The sequence below is a fragment of the Ammodytes marinus genome, assembly GCF_949987685.1.
Source record: "Ammodytes marinus genome assembly, chromosome: 19".
In the NCBI taxonomy this organism is placed as follows: Eukaryota; Metazoa; Chordata; class Actinopteri; order Uranoscopiformes; family Ammodytidae; genus Ammodytes; species Ammodytes marinus.
In genome coordinates this window covers 11045022-11064228 of record NC_137223.1, presented here as the reverse complement: position 1 = coordinate 11064228, position 19207 = coordinate 11045022, and the positions used below count along the sequence as shown (strand labels likewise).

At 38.1% G+C, this 19207-nt stretch overlaps 2 protein-coding genes across 2 annotated transcripts in view; one reads left to right on the top strand and one right to left on the bottom strand.

Moving 5' to 3' along the window:
* LOC307266275 (regulator of G-protein signaling 6-like) overlaps positions 1-12098 on the top strand; it is a gene marked incomplete at both ends in the record, with an annotated part of 80748 nt that extends 68650 nt beyond the window's left edge. Inside the window, 8 exons of the mRNA XM_080048251.1 lie at positions 130-231; positions 2070-2131; positions 4119-4229; positions 5815-5940; positions 7846-8032; positions 9827-9916; positions 10786-10839; positions 12048-12098. Of these exons, the coding sequence (XP_079904377.1) occupies positions 130-231; positions 2070-2131; positions 4119-4229; positions 5815-5940; positions 7846-8032; positions 9827-9916; positions 10786-10839; positions 12048-12098 (783 nt within the window). The remainder of the gene's footprint in view (positions 1-129; positions 232-2069; positions 2132-4118; positions 4230-5814; positions 5941-7845; positions 8033-9826; positions 9917-10785; positions 10840-12047) is intronic.
* A 2607-nt stretch (positions 12099-14705) lies between these two features.
* Positions 14706-19207, bottom strand: part of lama2 (laminin, alpha 2) — a gene marked incomplete at its 5' end in the record, with an annotated part of 158628 nt that continues 154126 nt past the window's right edge. Inside the window, 8 exons of the mRNA XM_080048250.1 lie at positions 14706-15771; positions 16317-16536; positions 17311-17441; positions 17692-17808; positions 17955-18033; positions 18203-18280; positions 18409-18489; positions 19068-19163. Coding sequence (XP_079904376.1) covers positions 15608-15771; positions 16317-16536; positions 17311-17441; positions 17692-17808; positions 17955-18033; positions 18203-18280; positions 18409-18489; positions 19068-19163 — 966 coding nt within the window. The 3' untranslated portion in view covers positions 14706-15607. The remainder of the gene's footprint in view (positions 15772-16316; positions 16537-17310; positions 17442-17691; positions 17809-17954; positions 18034-18202; positions 18281-18408; positions 18490-19067; positions 19164-19207) is intronic.

Here is a 19207-nt window from a genome sequence, read left to right as displayed (position 1 = left end):
ACAGGGCAGTGCACTTGTTGCAGCTGTTGTCATGGGTTTAAAGATCGAACCATAAGAACACATTGTAATTCTCTATTACCTATCCCTGTCCCCCCCTTTTCCCTATCTGCTCACGTTCAAACTGCCCAGTCAGTGTATGGTGTGTCGGAGGAGGGAACACAGTCTCAGAGTCCCATACACACTCCATCACACTACTGCCGGAAAAACACCAAGGAGGATGTGGAGAAAGAGGTAAAAAAGAAAAAAAGAATTTTGCAAAATGATCATTTTCGTATAAAATAAATCCTATATTTTTACTGTGCTGTAGGGGAGAACGGGGTAATCTGAGCCACTTTTTACATTTGCTCCCCTCTAAGGGAGCTAAAATGATTTATCACTCATATTTACACATTTCCCATTAATTCAGGATGTTTCCTAGAAATGGGCATTAGCTGATTTTTTTTCAAGACAAAGGGCAGTGAAAATATGATTGTTTTAAAAAAAAGTTGTCATGTGGCTCACTTTACCCCAGCTGTGGGGTAAACTGATCCACTTACTTTTTCCACTCTGAAACTACCATAACAACACATATTGTAACAGTAAGAATCCTGAAAGCTAGCCACACATTCCAGAACTAATGTCGGACTAGTAAAAGAATGATGGGGTTTGGTCAATTAAGCAAAGCAAATTTTCTAAACACTTGAAAGTAACTCTGAACAAAATCAAATACAACATGTTATAATTCAAAAGGTTTTAATAAGATTCAAATGAAAGATAGAACCAGTTAGATTAGAACACAGTCTGGGGGTCAGAACACAGGACCCTTAGAGCCAGCTTGTGTCTGGGGGTCAAAGCATAGGAAAATCAGAACCAGCGAGAACAGCCTGGGACTCAGAACACAGGAGAAGACCCAACTGGATTATAACATCAGCCTGTCATACTCTACAACTAGGCCTACTCTACATTCCAGCCCTGAAGGTTACAGGGAAAGATGAGAAGGTGCTCTTTCCGTGTGGTTGCCCCAGGTCGTCTTCCTGGTGTATTTCCTTGGCATGATGGCTTTTCTACAATGTGTATAACATTAAAATAAAACATATGTCATGTAATATTACATTAAAATATATTAAAATTACCTCTCTTAGCATTTCAGGCTAATCTTCAGTTATCAGCATCAGATGGTTTCGTAGTTCATCAACACGTATGATAGAAGTTTTTCTACGTGAATACATTTGCTTTGGCACAACAGTTGATTAAGTTGACAGCAAGAAAATTTACTTTTACATGCAAAATACCTATTTTGGTGAAAAAAACATGCTTACCACAGCACCATGAGGTCCTCTCTTTCAGGGCCATGGGTAAATGAGAGGGGCTTGAAAACATATATCTCACATGACCACAAATGTTTTCCGTTGCCTAGATACAGGGGGTGGCTCATATTACCCGATGCCTCAGATTCCCCCATTCTCCCCTATAATGTGTATTCCACAAGCATTTGATTTCGAAGGAGAGCGACAGCTTCTACACTGCATTTTGCACTTTGTGCTTTCAGGTTAAATCTGTATGGCAGCTTTTAAGGGAAATTGACTTTCACACCAAAACAACAAAGGCAGAGAAAATCAACCAAAAATGACAGGATGCAACTTACCTATGGGGAAATAGGTGTGATTTAGGAGAAAATCTTGCCCTTACCGTACATAACTGCTGTCGCTGTCAACCAACTCAACTTGTTTAGTACAGGAAATTCAAGGGTCATACTGTTTTATTTTCATAGCTTTTCTCATATGAAAAAAACAGCATTAACAAGTCAAGTCAAGTCAACTTTATTGTTGATTTCTGCAATATGTGCCAGACAAACAGAGGAAAGTGGAATACGTTTGTCTTCGACCCACGGTGCAATGAGTACAAAAAGATTAAAAAAAAAATTGTACAAAAAAATTATTCTAAATAGTGAAAAAGTAACACAAAACTGGATGGTATTGAACACTAAAGTCATTGAAATGTCCAATATAAAGAAACACATTATTTACAATCTGTGCCACATATACAGTAGAACTTAACACTGACAACTTTCTACCCATCTCTTCTTTCAGATCGTATTCCTGAACTCCCAGGTAGATCGCCACCGTATGAAGATGTCTAAAGTTGCAGACAGGTAAAACAAAATAATCGTCTTTATCTTGTCTTTATCTTTTCAATGTACACATAATGTAAACTAAGAAGGACACAGCAGCAGGGTTATACCTTACCAAGCCTAAAACTTCAAAATGGGTTTCAGGACCCAGGATTAGATTGTTAAAGTGAGGTTAGATGATCCACACAATGCTAAAAAAAGTCGCTGCAAAAATATATTCATCTTGGTCATTTCTTTCTCGTGTCAATACTGTATCTGCCTGCCCGACAGTCCCTTCATCAGTCAGTCACTCCGGATCTCCATACACTTACCAGCAGCACAGCAGACTGTGCTTTCTGCTGCCTGCTCTCTGCCTCTATGACCCTTTAACCCTCTGTCTTCACCCACACAGCTGAGTCTGAATGATTCTCCGCAGAGCAGAGAGTTTGGCGGAATTTATTTCAAGTACAGTGAGAAAAAGCACGGCAAACCACATCACTCATGTTGGACGGTAGCATTTAAAACGACTAGCATCTTGAATGTGTTTTTTTTTAACCAATTCACATTAGGAATACTTTGTCAACTATAATATCTTTTTGAGTCAGTAAGCATATGACTGGAGATAAGAAGTGTTTTCTGTCAAAGATGCAGCTGCCACTTTACGATTGACCTGAAGATAATTGATGAACAAAACAGATGATAAATGAGTTGACTGAAGTGGTGCAGTTAGAAAATCCCTTCCTTCCATTTGGGAGTGTGTAGCATATTACTTTTAAGTGCCTGAATTGGTCTCTGCAGTCTCAACAGAGTGTGTCATCAATCTCTCAAACTCTGTGCATATGGATATGTGTAAAGACAAAACATATTAATCCAACATAAGTCTAACTATGCACTAAGTACAGGTTCAAATTAGGGCTGCAACTAACGATTATTCTGATAATCGATTAATCTGTCGATTATTTTCTCGATTAATCGATTATTAATCGATTAGTGTTTTGGTCCGTAAAATGTCAGAACATGGTGAAAAATGTTGATACATTTTCCAAAGCCCATGTTGACGTCCTCAAATGTATTGTAATGTCCAACACACACGGATATTTCAGTTTACTGTCATAATAGGATTAAAGAAACCAGAAAAAAATCACATTTGAGAAGCTGAAATCAGAGAATTTGGAAATGTTTTATTCAAAAATTACTTAAGACGATTAATCAATTATCAAAATAGTTGGCGATTATTTTAATAATCGATTAATAATCGATTCATCAATTAATCGTTGCAGCTCTAGTTCAAATAAACATCATATGAGTGCAAAATCCTTATTGCAACTGAGCTCGGTCGAAAACTGGTTAGATAATAGTCCCAAAGCACAAAGTGTCTCGGATAATAAAAAGGCTTATATATGCACTTTGGGAAGAAGCCTGATCATCCCCACTGCTCAATCAAAGGCAGGCTCTCAGTGGATGATGCTTCTCTTCAATACAAATAGAGTTTTTACTTTGTACCAATAAAATGAAACCCTCAACCCGATAGTGCACAGCTTTGAATAGAGTGTGCAGACAGTCTTACTTGTTATCTAGTGATATAATATCCTTGTGTGGCCTCAGAACATTTATTTTTCCTTCATAATTATTTCCTTGCTCATTTTTTTGCCTGTTTTTGGGTGCTTTTGCATTTAAACTGGCTAGTTATTGAACCACATTGAAGAACTGCACAGCCAGACAGACTAACAGCCTAGGGTTGAAATGGATTCTTTTGAGGCTGTCGCTGTCCATGGTGCTGAATCCTATCTTGCTTTGTGGCTGTTATTGTACACTCATCTGAAAGGACATTTCATCTGATTTGTTAGTATCTAAAGACTATTCACGATAGTAGAGTATAGCATTGGGTGGGTATTTGTCCATTTACATCTCTGCAGGCCTAATTCAAAGCATCATGTATAAAATATATATAATAGTTTGTATTGTGTTTGTAACAGATGGTAAAGAGTTACATATGTTGTATGTGTGTGTGTGTGTGTGTGTGTGTCAGTCTGATCAGCTACAGTGAGCAGTTCATGGAGTATGACCCGTTTGTGACGGCACCCGAACCGTCAAACCCATGGACCAGTGATGACCCCTCCCTCTGGGACCTGGACAACAGGTACTAAACCACAGACCACAACAGCTTCACTCTGATATTTGCCAGTTGTTATACGATTAAGACTTTCTGCTGCAAAAATAAAGCCCTCGCCAGATTCATTTTATTTTATTGAACTCTAAAAAAACGAACTGGAGAAAAACTGGTCAGTTGAGTATGATTATTTCAACCTGTTTTTGATATGCGGACATGACGAATGCAAACTTCTTCGAAATAGTAATCTTCAACTGAGAGACAATAAAACCAGATCACTGCTGTAGAATCAAGAGTTATACTGTACAACAGCTCTGTAATGATTCCAGCACCCATGATATTCAACGGCCATTATTTTGAGGGATTGGGTCAATTTCTGAAATGGTGAAAGCGTCTCAGAGGTCGTCCCGGGCTCGCTCAGTCGATCCAAATGGAATAATCCATCTCGCTTTATGTGTTACAGAAAAATATTGGATGAGCTCACATGACTGATCGTTCCTTAGAAATGTTGACTAGCGATATGAAGGTGATAAACTGAAATAATTCTTAGACAGAAGCGGCCGGCCATGGCTCTCAACAAGTTGCACTATATGCTCTGCAATCCTCCTGGCCTGTCTTGAATTATGCAAGAATTAGTCAGAGTAGACGTATAATGACTGTGTCTAATGTGGCTTAATAATTCAGTTGAATTGATTCATTGTTGGATAGGAGAAAATGTATTCCCAGCGGGGGATTAAAGCAATTGGATTTCAGATTCAAACTGTCATGATGCAAAGCATTCCAGGCAACGATATGGCATCAACATTAGCCCTTTAAGTTGTCTCCGAAAGCAACAAGATGTTAGGTTTTAATGATCGTCTAATCCCTTCCTCTACATTCATCTGTCAGCCCTCCACACAGTGAACATTTCCTCACCATTTCCCTGTAATTGAATCTCTTCTAATCTCTTTTTTAATCTTGACCTGCCCGCAGAAGCTTTGGGTAAATGTTTAAAGTAGCTACAGGGAACATTCAGATTGTGAAGCGAAAGTGTGTTCACATTGCAGCTGTGCTAAAGGTCTATTCCTGGGTGAGCGTATACCTGGACAAAGGCATTAAGAAAAGCTATATAAAATGAGAGTTATTTGTTTATTTTATTTTGTCTTATGTTTTTGTGTTCCCTTTTTTTTTGTGTGTGTGTATGTTCTCCAAAAACAAAAATCGATAAATAAAGTAGGCTATTTACAACAAAACACAAAAAAAAACAGAACTTTCCATAATCATTCTTCATTGTCTGATTCATGAGACATTTTCTTCTTCTTAAAAACATGCTGAAAATGCTTCTTTTTTTCAGACCCGTTCATAGAATTTTTTTTATTTATGAAATGAAAAAAGGCTGTATCCAAAATCTGTTCTGTCATATATTTTTTTATTATTATTTTGTATTTGAATGTAAGATTTCTAGTAAACGGCTTAATAAATCCTATAAATGATTAAAAAAATATAGCGTTGTTTGCACTGATGGTCTCGTTTGCTGTTACATGCAATTGATGATCATCAGAGGAAAAAGGAGACTGTTTCAGAGGTATTCAAAAGTTCCTCGTAGCTACTTTAAACTGCCTCTTGTCTCTGCCAGTAAGGAGCCGAGTCAGCAGCGGGTGAAGAAGTGGGGCTTCTCTATGGAGGAGGCCTTGAAGGACCCTGTAGGACAGGAGCTCTTCCTCAAGTTCCTGGAGTCAGAGTTCAGCTCAGAAAACCTGCGGTGAGAAGACATCATGCTTCAAAAATCATCTCTAACATTTAGTTTTTTTTTTATCATAAGGAGTTTTTTTTGCCAGATTCTGGACATTTCTACATATGCACTGAGTGAGAAAAAATGAATAAAGTTGTATCTTTTAAGAAAAAACTTCCCTACAGTAGCACTTTTAACAACAGTTGTTCAAAAGGTTTCACTGCTGTACATAGAGAGAAAGAAACAGATATTGTTTTGGCATCACGCTTGTTCCAACCTACCATTTCAACATTGGAAAGGAACAAATCACAAGTGACAGACTTACCGGTTCCTAGTGGTTTGGGAGGTACGCCTGAGAGACCTGTACCTTACACAACCAGAAAATAGCTACTTGTGATTAAGGCAAACTCCTTGACAAAACGATCCCATTGAGCTGCACTGTTACTGTTACACACATAACCTTCACACTTGGAGGTATAATAACCTTTGCTCAGCAAGATACAGTACTTCAATAAGTGGTTTCTTTTTGGAAAATAAATGTATCACTCGGAACACATTTACGCAGTTGAACCATTTGCAGCAACAGTAGATAACAATAATGTCAATAATACTATTCTGGAAACGGCGCTAGTTAGTTCCATTCAGGCCCGGGTCCTCAGTTTCTCCAACCATACAATATATGCACTAACGACATGACTGACAGCACGTCATATATGAGACGTTAAAGAGATTGATTAGCCCCCAAAACAACAGACAGACACACACAGACACACCCACACCCACACACCCATCACCTATTCATCAACAATAGTGTGTTTTGTGTGTGCTTGTTAGTTTTCTGACGTGCAAGTGTGTCCCTATTCATGTTATTTTATGAGGTTGTTGATTTCCCACAGTTGTTGTTTATTGATTCACAGCACAGATATGAAATGCATTTGTCATTTAGACACACACACAGATTCATGGACTATATGGTGTTCAGAAAGCAGTGTGTGTGTGTGTGTGTGTGTGTGTGTGTGTGTGTGTGTGTGTGTGTGTGTGTGTGTGAGTGTGGGAGAGAGAGAGAGAGAGAGAGCATACATCCTTATCATCTTACTCACCTCTGGGCTATCCCACCACTCTCCTCACCCCTCCTTCTCCATCTCTTTTGTTCCTGTTGCTCGCAGTCTTTTAATTGCTTTAGCTTTAAGAGAGAAGCCGACCCTGGAGGTGTTTCTCGCTATATTGCTGAACGAGTTGACCTATCAATATAGATACAGAGCAATACTGCAGACAGTCAGCCTGTGGCTCTCTGCTGCCTCATGTGTTTGTCACTGTCAATGGTCTGCTTCCCTGCACATGGGCTGTCTTAGGCTCTCAGCAGACATTTACTTGTATGGAAGTCTGAAAATGCTACAATGAACTACCTGATTTAATTCCGTTGATTATTTTTGTCTTTGAGATATCTTAATATTTATCATGTCATAGTTTCTAAATCCTTTACGTACCATGGTTTTGCACTGCAGGGCAAGCAGCTGGCGGCTTTTAGAAAATGCCTTACATGGGCTTCCATTGAAAAGAAAAACATCTTGTCCACATGTTTTGTCCATTTACCTTTCATTTACTTTTGTTTTTGTGCACGAGACAGTTTTTTTTTATATTGAATCTTTTGTCATATTCAACTTTTTTTTTTTCTCTAAAAATGTTAATCTAATGAGCTAGATTATTCACATTCTAAATCTTGAAATTGTCTGCGTCTTCAAAAGAGTTGAATAAAGCAAGATAAATCCACTATTCATTAAATATATGTTTTTTAGTCAACCTTAAAAGATGCTTACATTTTTGCTTAAACTCTCACAGATACCATTTACGAAAGATTATGTGCCTTGTTTGGCAATGATGATCACATTTTTTTGTTCACTCCATATCTACGGTGTATTTGCTTTGTTGTTGCAGCTTCTGGTTGTCGGTGCAGGACCTGAAGAGAATGCCCCAGCAGGACGTGGCTCAGAGGGCTCAGGACATCTGGACAGAGTTCCTGGCTGAGGGAGCTCCAAGCTCCATCAACCTGGACTCACACAGCTACGAACGCACCAGCAGCAACCTGCAAGACCCGGGGAGGTACAGCTACGAGGACGCACAGGTGACCACACACAAGAACATGGGGAGATGGTGTAGTACTGTGTTCATGGAGTGAGAGAGGCAGTGGTGGATGATGCCATCTGTAGTGACTATAGCTTCTTGTCCTTGAAGGCCACCGTAGATCCTGTAATTATTCCAAAGGGAGGGGCTACCAAGGGAGCGTTGCAATCTAGATCTTTCACCACTTGATGCCTTAAAGATATTAAGGAGTGTAGTGAATTGGAGTTGAAGGTAAATGTTTTTTTCCACATCCCTTTTTAACAAGGGATTAATACAATTTGGAACTCTGTCATCACACTAGTCAGATATTCTCATTATACAGGCCTTGTAAAAACCTGGAATGTAGAAACGATCTGAAATGTATTTATTTAATAAAACCCAAAATGTCATAACTAGGTGAAGTGCAATACAAATAAAATTTTTTAAGTATTCCTCATTTTACTGTGGACTCCACTCTAAACCCTGCAGGGATTCCAGTTTTAACATTCCAAGATTTAATGAAACACTTCACAGTTCAATTGAGGAAAAAGTGACTCAAATCCCTTTAAATATCATTAACACACACGGAAAAAAACAATATCTACAACCGACACACAGTAGTTTAAATGCAATGCAGAGTGTCTTCGGGCAACACAAGAGCCAAACCTTCCAATTTGCCCGCCTGCCAGCTCAAAGGTTAAGCTGTCTGGCTAAAATGAAATTCAATATTACATATAAATAGTACACCTGCTGCATTGTAATATACAGAATGCAAAGGCTGAAGAGTAAACAAATATTACCCGCTGAATGGCCTGAGTAGTTAAATAGTTCGGAATGTTTTAGAGATGTTAGATGATCGTTGTTTACATAAATGCATCCAGGCTTGAACACGTTATCCCCATTCTTTACTCTCTCCATTGACATCCAATTTAAAGATTCTAATGTTTGTTTTTAGGGCCATTAATGACCTGGCCCCAGCGAAATTTGGCAGATATTTTAACCCTAGTGAGTACAACGGGTCATTGCGACCATCCAAGCAACTTATTTAAGAAGTCTCAAAGTGGAGGTACAATCTTTATGGGGTGAACACACTTTTGCAGTTGCTGCCGCTAGACTTTAGAACAGGTTAACATCTGATATTCACATAGTCAAACAAAACAAAAAAGTCAGCTACAACATAGTACAGTCAGTGTATAAGAGGTGGTAGCCTTTTTTTTTACGGCTATAACAAATCTCTGGTCATCCAAAACCTTCCCTCTCCCACTGCAGGAGAATGTGAACGCCATTCAGAATGATTTTCATTTAGACCTCGTCAGGTGATCAGTGTCAAGTGCTGCCCCTTAAGAATCCATCCCACCCTGTTGTCTTTCCCATTTGTCTTTCTTACACGCTTCACCAATATCAACTAATGGCTTGATATTGAGGAGAACTTGCCTCACTGGGGAGATGGATAACGCTGAAGTGTTGAGTGTTGGGAGGTGTACAGTCTATCAAATGTCCTCTCCAGTTTGAGGCTTCAAAGGGAAGAGTTGAAATAGAAAACATATTTCCCCTGACAGATTTGCCACAACCATGTCTGTCCCTCAGTGACTGTCTCCTTTAGTTTACTTTGACTGAATAAGCTAACTCTGTACAGATCCGAACCAAATACATACTGTATACTAAGTACTCAGATTGAAATTATCCCTCTCTTGGTCTGGCAAATAATAAGACTTATGTGTTCTCTGTCTGTCTGTCTGTCTGTCTGTCTGTCTGTCTCTCTCTCTCTCTCTCTCTGTGTCTCTCTCTCTCTCTGTTTCTTACCCTCTGTATCCAGGACCACATCTACAAGCTGATGAAAAGTGACAGCTACACACGCTTCCTGCGCTCCAATGTGTACCAGGACCTGCTGATGGCCAGGAAGAAAGTACGTTTTAAACATCAATGGTGAATGTCCAGTTGCCAACAATATATAGTTTATGTTAATCATTGGAGATCACTGGGTACAATGTAGTACAATCATAAAATTGCTTAAACATCTTCTAACAACAGTTTTAGAATAGGAAGTTGAACTCTGGTTATATATTGGATTTTTCAAAGAAGCTACACTGGTAGCCAAATGTCACATAATTATGACACAGAATGATATGTTAAAACACATTTACCAAGAAATCAGAGATCCTTGATTGCCCAATTAAGAATGGGAATCCTTCCCCTGGCACTTGAGGTCGGCAGATTTAAGAACATCCCAGAGGAACATAGACTTTGTGAACTTTGTGATTTAGGAGAAGTGGACAATGAATCTAATTTTCTTTTATACTGTCCCTTCTATGATGAACTAAGAGAACCTTTTGTAAATGAAGTGTTTGCTCAAAACCCTGAAATATTTTGGAGTAATGATGATGATGATGATGTCAGGATGGAATGCTTGTTTACTTTAAATGTTTACTTTTAATGTTTAAAAGTTGGCCTCTTTTGTGACTAAAGCCTGGATTAAACATCAGGATGGTTTATATCGTTAATGGTAGTATTGTTTAGCATCTATTTTTGGTTTTTGGTCTGTTTGTGTTTTATAATGGTGTTTTGTAAGCCTGTGTGGTCTGGGCATGCTAATGTATTACACAATAATACAAAATTCAAATCAAATCAAAATCAAGGTAGCTAGTCCAATTCCAATCTGTCATTTTGGTGAACTGACCCTTCATTTTGAACAGACCTGTTAAAGCATGCGACATCATGTATCTAATCATATCATCTTATTGAACATTTGTTTCCCTGTCGTCTGTCTGTCTCCAGCCTGAAACAGAGCAGGGGCGACGCACGTCCCTGGAGAAGTTCACCCGCAGTGTGGTGAGTGTCCGTCCGCGGTTCATTCTTGACCTAACACTCATTTAAGTAGAACATTGTTTTGGTACACATCACTGCTGTATCTTATTGAAACAAAAAAGACAGATTGATTATAATGACCCCATTTTTGGGGAGAAAAAACTTGAACAATGGAGGAGTATTAACGACGTTATGAGGAATTATGACGCTCATTTGCAATGACATCCAGTCAAACAAAACTATGCAAAGTAAAAAAGGGGTTTGAAGAGTCACAAATCAAGTTGATATAAAAAACATAATAACATTTAATTATCAAATGCATTTTTTGTTAAACTAAAAACACATTAAGATGATTAAAAAGCACTTACAACCATCAGAATAATTCAATTGATAAAACAATTAGACAATAAAAAAGAGCTTCAACTAAAATGACATGGTATGGCTTTACAATAAAGTTATTTAAAACAATTGCAAGCAGTGTTTGTGCAGGTTCAAGATAATATGTCTGAATTGGATAAAGTGTGTGAAGGTATTGATTTTAATTTGTCGCTGTAATTTGTTCGAGGAGTTTGCTTTAATCATGAACGCCACAAGATCAATTTGTCCTCGCAACCGGTTTAATGCAACTATTTAATGTGTCACTGATAGCCCCAAACTTTAACATTTATTGCCGCTGCTCCTTCCCTGAGTAGACATGTTCTTTCTCCTGATATTTGTTTCAAGGAATGGTCTGCTAATGAGTTGACTGAGTGGAACTTAGGGGTTCTTCATTACACTAGTACTTTTTGCTTGATAACCATAAACCAAAGGATTGCTTGCAGGTTTAATGAACAGGAGAGGAGATAACTGTATACAATCATATGTGAATACATTTATTTATTTATTTGTTCTACAATGGAACATTCAAGCTTGTTAGAGAGAATAAGACATGCATGTGTTCTACTGCAGTATTGGCTTAGTTCATGTTGTGTCTGTGTCTGTTTGCTGTATTTGCAGTTTTTTTTCTTCATGATGCACTTTAGGTGGAAATACAATGTTGGGAATTAAGTCAACAGTTAAGTTGGAAAGATATTGACAGATTCGATCTCTCTGTAACAAAAACTCATAAGCAAAACATTATTAAAACACAAAGATGCATTTGCAGATGTCAACATATTTCTAACTTTTTTTAACATTTGTTTTTGACAGCTGTCTTTTCTTCAATTCTCTTTGCTTTTCTTCTTGCTCACCAGGGCAAATCACTGACAGGCAAACGGCTGACGGGCCTCATGCAGTCATCATGACCAAGCCTGGACCAAGAGTAAAGGAGGAACCATGCCCAGAAGAGCTGCTTTCCCCCTGGGTAAACGTGTGGAAAAGGACCCTGTGGCTTTTTGGGTGTGGTATGAGGGCACCAAACGAGCCTAGACATGGCCTCCAGCACGTTTTTCTGAACTCACCTCAGATCAGTTCAAGAAGAAGTGACATCATGCAATAAGTCACTGGACCCTGACACCAGGACAGTGCTGTCACCAGTGTGTAGAGGATATACACAATGATATACTCTTCTTAGGCGGTTTCTACTCAAAAGTCCTCGTCGTCGTTAAAGGTGCAGTGTGTAAAATTGGAATAGCAACGCTCCCTTGGTAACCCCTTCTTTTGGAATAATTACAGGATCTACGGTGGCCTTCAAAGACAAGAAGCTAGTCACTAAAGATGGCATCATCCACCACTGCCTCAAGTCTTTCCGCAATATCAAGTGATGAGGAGAAGATGTATTTAGTAATTTATTCTATAGTACTTCTTCTATGTTTACCAATTGGTGAAATTCCCCAGGAAACCCACTTAAAAAATGTGTAAAGCCGTTAAGTTTGTCCATTCAGTGCTACTGTAGAAACATGGCGGTGCAACAAGGTGGCCTCTTGTCTAGGGAGACCCGCACCTATGTAGATGTAAAAGGCTCATTCTAAGGAAATACATTATTATTTTTTTTTTCTTTTTATATTTATCTAAATTATATTTTTTATATGTTTCGTTTCTACCAAGTCTGTACTGAAAAATACCACTTAATTCTACACACTGCACCTTTAATATAGTAGGTGAGGAGGCCACCGCTTTACTTTCAGTGTTGTGAACATGATGGAATGCTTGAATGCCGTCGAAACAAGACTTTAGATTAATGATGTAGCTAGAGCGGTTTTATCTCACACAATCACTGGGATGATATGAGGGAGAGATGGTTGAGGAGGGTTCACAAGAAACATCCGCACTTTTGTATTCTACATATTAATGGCCGTTATACGCTCTGGTGGAACGAGTAGAAGCAACTAAAAGTGCTTTTTGATCAAACTACTATTTTGGGTTGACACAAGATGAACATTCATGAACATTTGAATGTGATATATTTATGATATGACTCAGTAGCCGTTTGTTTTTTAGTCAGCACAAACTGGAAAAGATACAAATGTGCAATATCTATTTCTTAGATAATCTCATGATATAAATATATATAAAAAAAGCGTATTTCCTGGATAATGAAATCATGAAAGCATTTGTTAAAGCCTTGTGACAGGTGTAATCTTGTTGTCAAAAGAAAACGGTTTGATCAGTTTACAGGCAAACGACTTGAAATGATTGAGTTGCCATAATGTTAGCTTTTAATGCTATTCTTCTGAACATTCCACGTCAGGCACCAAAAAAAAAGGTTTGAGAGGTCTGACCTCAAACCATTCTCCACTGTATGTAAAGAGCACCACGTTAATTAAAGAGGAATGCACAATTTAAAAAAGATAAGGATTCCATCCATTATTTCATGTGTCCATTTCATGAGAAATGCACTTTTTCCACCATATGAAAAATAGGGGAAATGTCAAATATCCAGATATATCCTGAAGTAAAGGAGCCAATTGAACATAGTTGAATCTATCAAGTACATCTTTGCTCTTTGTTGTCACGTACCGCCCTCTAGTGTATCTGGCACGTAAATGCTTTCTCCTCATATTGATGTTAGTCCCTTGGTGAAAGGGACACAGTATACATAGTACATTATTTAATTTAATTAGAACAGCTATATATATATAATTTTTTCATGGTTAAATAAACTTTGCTTGTACATTAGCAATTTCACATTGAAATTGTCACCAATAGCCCACACCCCAGAAGAAATATGTTTGGATATGGTCCTGAAAATTATTTGAGAAAACCTGAACTGTGGACAGTTCTAATCCAATTTTACAATATTTTTTGACAGCAATAAGCCGGATGCAATTTCTGTTATAGCAATTGTACAATGAAATAGCCTGGTGAAGTTTCAATATATTTTTTTTTCAAGCTCTCCTTTTTAATCTCAATTTGTATCAATATTTAATCAATTTAATTTCAATTTGTCTAATCTTAATACACTTCACTTTGAAGAAGGACAGGACAATCTGTGCGATGCTATCAAGAATATATTTCAAACAGCTGCTGAGTTATTTTCAGCCACACCATGCAGAACATACACTGTGTCCTGCACAAACCTTGTACCTTCAATTTGACATCAGATTTCCCACAATATCCATCAAAGCTATTGATTAAAGCAATAGATTACTTTCTCACCTTAAAGGTGAAGTAAGTGATATGGTCCTTTTAAATAACTTCCTGTCAGGTTTATAAAGAACACTTCTATTCACACACACACACACATATATATCTATTGTTATTCTTCTCCAGAGAAGATTATGTAAAAGTTATCTACCCTCCATTACTTCTTACTTTACTGACAAAAAAGCTGATTAAATGTTCATAGTCACACATATCCAAAAAGATAATTCTAGCTTTAATACTGTGAGCACCAGTAACAACAGCACAGCCGTGTTAACGTAGTAATAAACAAACTATAAAAACGCATTTCAAAGCACTCTGAGACCTCAATCTGTAGCCATTATAGATTTATTGACCAGAACCTTACACTGTACATACTGTCATGGTCTCATACTGAAAATATGATGGGTAAGAAGAACTTACGGAGTGTTTTGCATTTTGAAAACTGCACCAGGTAACGTTGTATGTTTTAATGTAGCCCTAAACAAGACAGATATTTCCATGTGTCATTTTTCTGGATTGTGTTTTTGCACTTTTAACACAGGTAGGTACACTGAGATTTTAGTCATTGACTACACCTAGCAGCAAGATGTTGTCCAACAAATGGGATGAATTTACATTATAGTTGTATGCTGCATTCCACACAACTGGGAAGAATTAAGACTGGAATGCCAAATGCAAATCCATTTACCCCGACTTCACAGAGAATACGTTTTTCTGACGTCACGGAAGCAAGGTGGTCTACACAACAGTTAAATGTTTCAAACAAGTTAAATCATTCAAAAGAAAAAACTACACTTGACTTTTGTGATATAATTCCAAAATGAGTAGACAGCACAACAGTAATAGGATATCTTAGGCTTCATTTATCTTTCTCTCTGAGTCAGTAAACTATGTGGTCGGTTGCAATTTATGAGTCTAATAATTTGTGTTCCCGTATTGCACTAATTGGGTTCCATTTAATCTCATATTATCAATAGACTTACAATAGACCAAAGAAAGAGCATTTTGCCACGTGTTTTTTGTTGACATTCAAAAGTTTCACATCCGAGTTGTCTGGAACGCAGCATTAAGTTTGTGATTCAGGCACATATAGTCTGATTATTGTTGTATTAACTGTGTGCCAAGTGCATCATCTTCAAAGACCAAGGAGTTGGCCCCCTGTGTAGGTCCTTGGAGAAGTACTGTGTGTTAGGGTGAGAGGACAAAGGGGACGGTCAATGGCAGCGGGTTAGGCAGCGGCTACAGCTGGACAGGACAGAGGCTGAACTCCCTTCATCTCTACAGCCTTGTTGAAGTGCACCTCCATGGTCTTGGAAGCTTTGGTGAGCTTCAGGTTCCTCATACAACCGCCGAAGGAAGCGCTGCTAGAGAGAGCCGCCTGACGCACTCCATCTAAGGAGGAGGGATTAAGACAAGTTTGATCATTATACTATATTATATGAGTATGTAAAATTCTTATTTTATTTCGACAGCACAGCAGGCCACTCACATGGCATATAGTCATGTTTGTATTTTAGATTGCAATTCTTATGTGTTGACAGATGTAAAAAAATACATATATTTAAAAAAACCCATTAAAGGTGGAGTCAGCGATTCTGGAGAACGCTTGGTGTCAAGACACTTTTTTCCCAAAATCAGTGAATATCTGTTCACAATCACTACCTGTCCGTACAGTATGTGCGCTGAAAAAAAACAGTGTTATAATCCACAGCCTAGGCTCTGTAAACGGGCATGTTGCTAGCTACGGTGGGCCCCCTTTATTTACATACCCTTTTGTTTTACATATCAGTTTACAGAGCCTATGCTGTGTATTAACACCAGCTTTATATTTTCTCAGCGCGCACACAAAGTACGGACAGGTAGCGGAACGTGAGGAGATATACGCTGAGTTTGACCGAAAAACTGTTTTGTGAAATGTGTGTGAAGGCAGGTCTTACCAGGATATCCTCCGATGTAGATGGGGTCGTTGGTGTCACAGGTGTTGGAGCGTGCATGTGGACTCTTGGCTGTGCTCTGCTTCCCGTCCACCAGTAGCTCCAGCTTGTGTCGCAGCTTGTTGGCGACGACAGAGTGCCATTGGCCGTCACAGAAGCCCGCCCCCTCCGGCGTGTGCTCCGCTGTGATTCGTCCAGCACCGTTGTCAACATTGAAGAGCAGCTAGGGGGTAGAAAATTGCATTTGAAAACAATAGAAAAAGAAGGAAATACATGTATTTAAAGTAGCTACGAGGAACTTTGAAATATTTCTGAAAAAGTCCAATCTTTCCTCAGATAACAAGTTATATGGCATGCCATTTTTGTATAGTTTTTCTAAATGCCTTTGTCATGGGTACGCTCTCCCAGGAACAACAGCTGGCGTGGTAAAAACACTACCGCTTTTGTCCAAAGGGGGTGCAAGTATGAACACAAACTGAAAGTATCTCGGAGCACCTTTAAACAACATTTTCATAATCTATATAGTAGGGTTGTCAGCATTCAGCACAGAACAGATCAAAAGAGACAGGAAGTCATCCAGTAATATTTTCAGAATACATCACTGGTGAGAATTGCTCTACTTTGTTGATATGGATATAAAATAAACATTGTTAAATGCACTTTAATATAATTTTAAACATGCATTAAAAATGCAATTAATCGCTATTAACTATTCATGATTTTTTTTTATTGTTTTACAGCCCTACTATATAGCTATGTTTTCATCTAAGTACCTGTAAGGTTTTGTAATATTTTAAAACTATATATATATATATATATATTTGACACACATGTTTGACACTTCTGAAAATAACTGCATTTCTTTGTTTTCTGGAACATTTTTATTTTTATTTTTTTTAAAGAGATCTACCCTTTATGAAAAGTCACACCTTTGTTTGTGTCAAAAGATTATTCCTTGCATATAGTACAACTCAAATGTCATGTCATTGTTATGTACCTTGCCCTGGACAAGCTCTATTCCCAGTCCGTCGTTGGCTTGGTTACTGATGGCAAAAATCACCCCATTGGTTCTGCTGGTTCTGAACTCTAATTCTATGGACACATCCAGACCCACTCTGTATGAAGAGACTGAGAGAGAGAGAGAGCGCGAGAGAGAGAGAGAGCGAGAGAGAGAGAGAGAGAGAGAGAAAGAGAGAGAGAGAGAGAGAGAGAGAGATGATTATTCCCCTTTATAACATCAGAAGGGTCAATGAGCTTTTGGAGAATAACTGGACTGAATGTTTGCTGTTCTGAAGTCACTCCTACTGCATGACCCCATCACGCGCTGAAAATATATAACGTATATTCAAAACTACGCAATTGATTTTCAGCGTCTCACCTGCTTTCAGGTAGCCAGTGCCATCAAAGTAGGTGCCCGTCTCCGTGGCGACAAAGCACCTTCCTACCATGTGACTGGAGGTGGGTGTGGCCATGTTCAACTTAAAGTCCTCGATGACTTAAATAGGCAAAGACCAGGAAGAAGAAATCAAAGATGAACAAACTAATGACAATGTTAACCTAATTATTGATGGTTACAAGTGTGTAACAGCTGACATGATACGTGCAATTATGAAAAAAAATATAATAATACAAATTCATTACCTGCAGTGGCTGGCTTGAGAGTTACAGGACTCCCTGTCATCTTTAGGTTACGGATACACCCATTGATACTGGACAGAATCTAGAAACAGAAACATGGTAAAATAAACAAGATATTAAAATGGACGAATAAAAATAATATGTTTGAGCAACACCAAAGTGAGTTCATTTAAGTGCAAAATAAAAAATGGCATCCTGGTTTCACATGCAAAGCCATACTGCTACTTTGTTTTTTGGAAGTTTTTTTTTACCGGTCCTATTCTCTTGGAGGTGTAGTTCTGTGGGAATCCACCAACATACAGCGTTCCCACCACGTCTAACAGGTCAGCCTGGTGAGAAAAAAAATATATATTTCAACAATATTGGCCATTTGTCATTTGTAACTATTTGTATGTTCAGTTATATAGAATATTTCATATATGAGTCTTAAAGTGGTTAGAAAAGAAAAAGATTGTACCTTCTTTGGACTGATCATCTGTTTACTGTAACGCCCATCCACCAATAGCACACTTCTCTGCTTGAGACGATTGACACGGATCTGAGAGATAACAGGGAGAATGTGAGCATACAAAACCCATCATACATATTGTCTTAGATGTCAAAATAGATATGTGTTGTCTTCATGTGCCCACACTTAAAAAATTGACTTTTTAAACAATGCATCAAAAGTGGTTAATTTCTTCAGAAAGTATGGGCTGCGTTCGATAAATGAGTCTCCAGGACTTTTAATGCATAAAGAAAAAAAGAAATGGAGTAAATAACGAATATAGCAACCGCATCTTATATGTAGGGCTAAAATACCGAAAAAAAATCATAGACCTGCATTACCATTGGGTTAAAACAAAACAAAAATAACTATTGTAAACTGGTTATTAAACACATGAAGTATGATGCATTCATATGTATACATACACAGATACATTAAAAGGGACAAAACAAAAACTGTAGGTCAGTAGATAAGGGACCTTTCAAAATGTTCTGTCAATAAACAGTTTTTCCACTTCATTTTCAAGTGAAGTACTGTCCATACAAGGTATATAATTTAGATTAACATTTTAATTATCTATATTATTCCATGTTAAGTTGATCAATATATGTATTGGTAGAATGCCCTACCTTGTGCCAGTTGCCATCATTGATGGAGAAGGGCACGCAGCCAGAGATATTTCCATGACCCAGATCATAACCCAGACACACCTGTCCATCCTTTATCTGTAGGGAGAGAGAGAGAGAGAGAGAGAGAGAGAGAGAGAGAG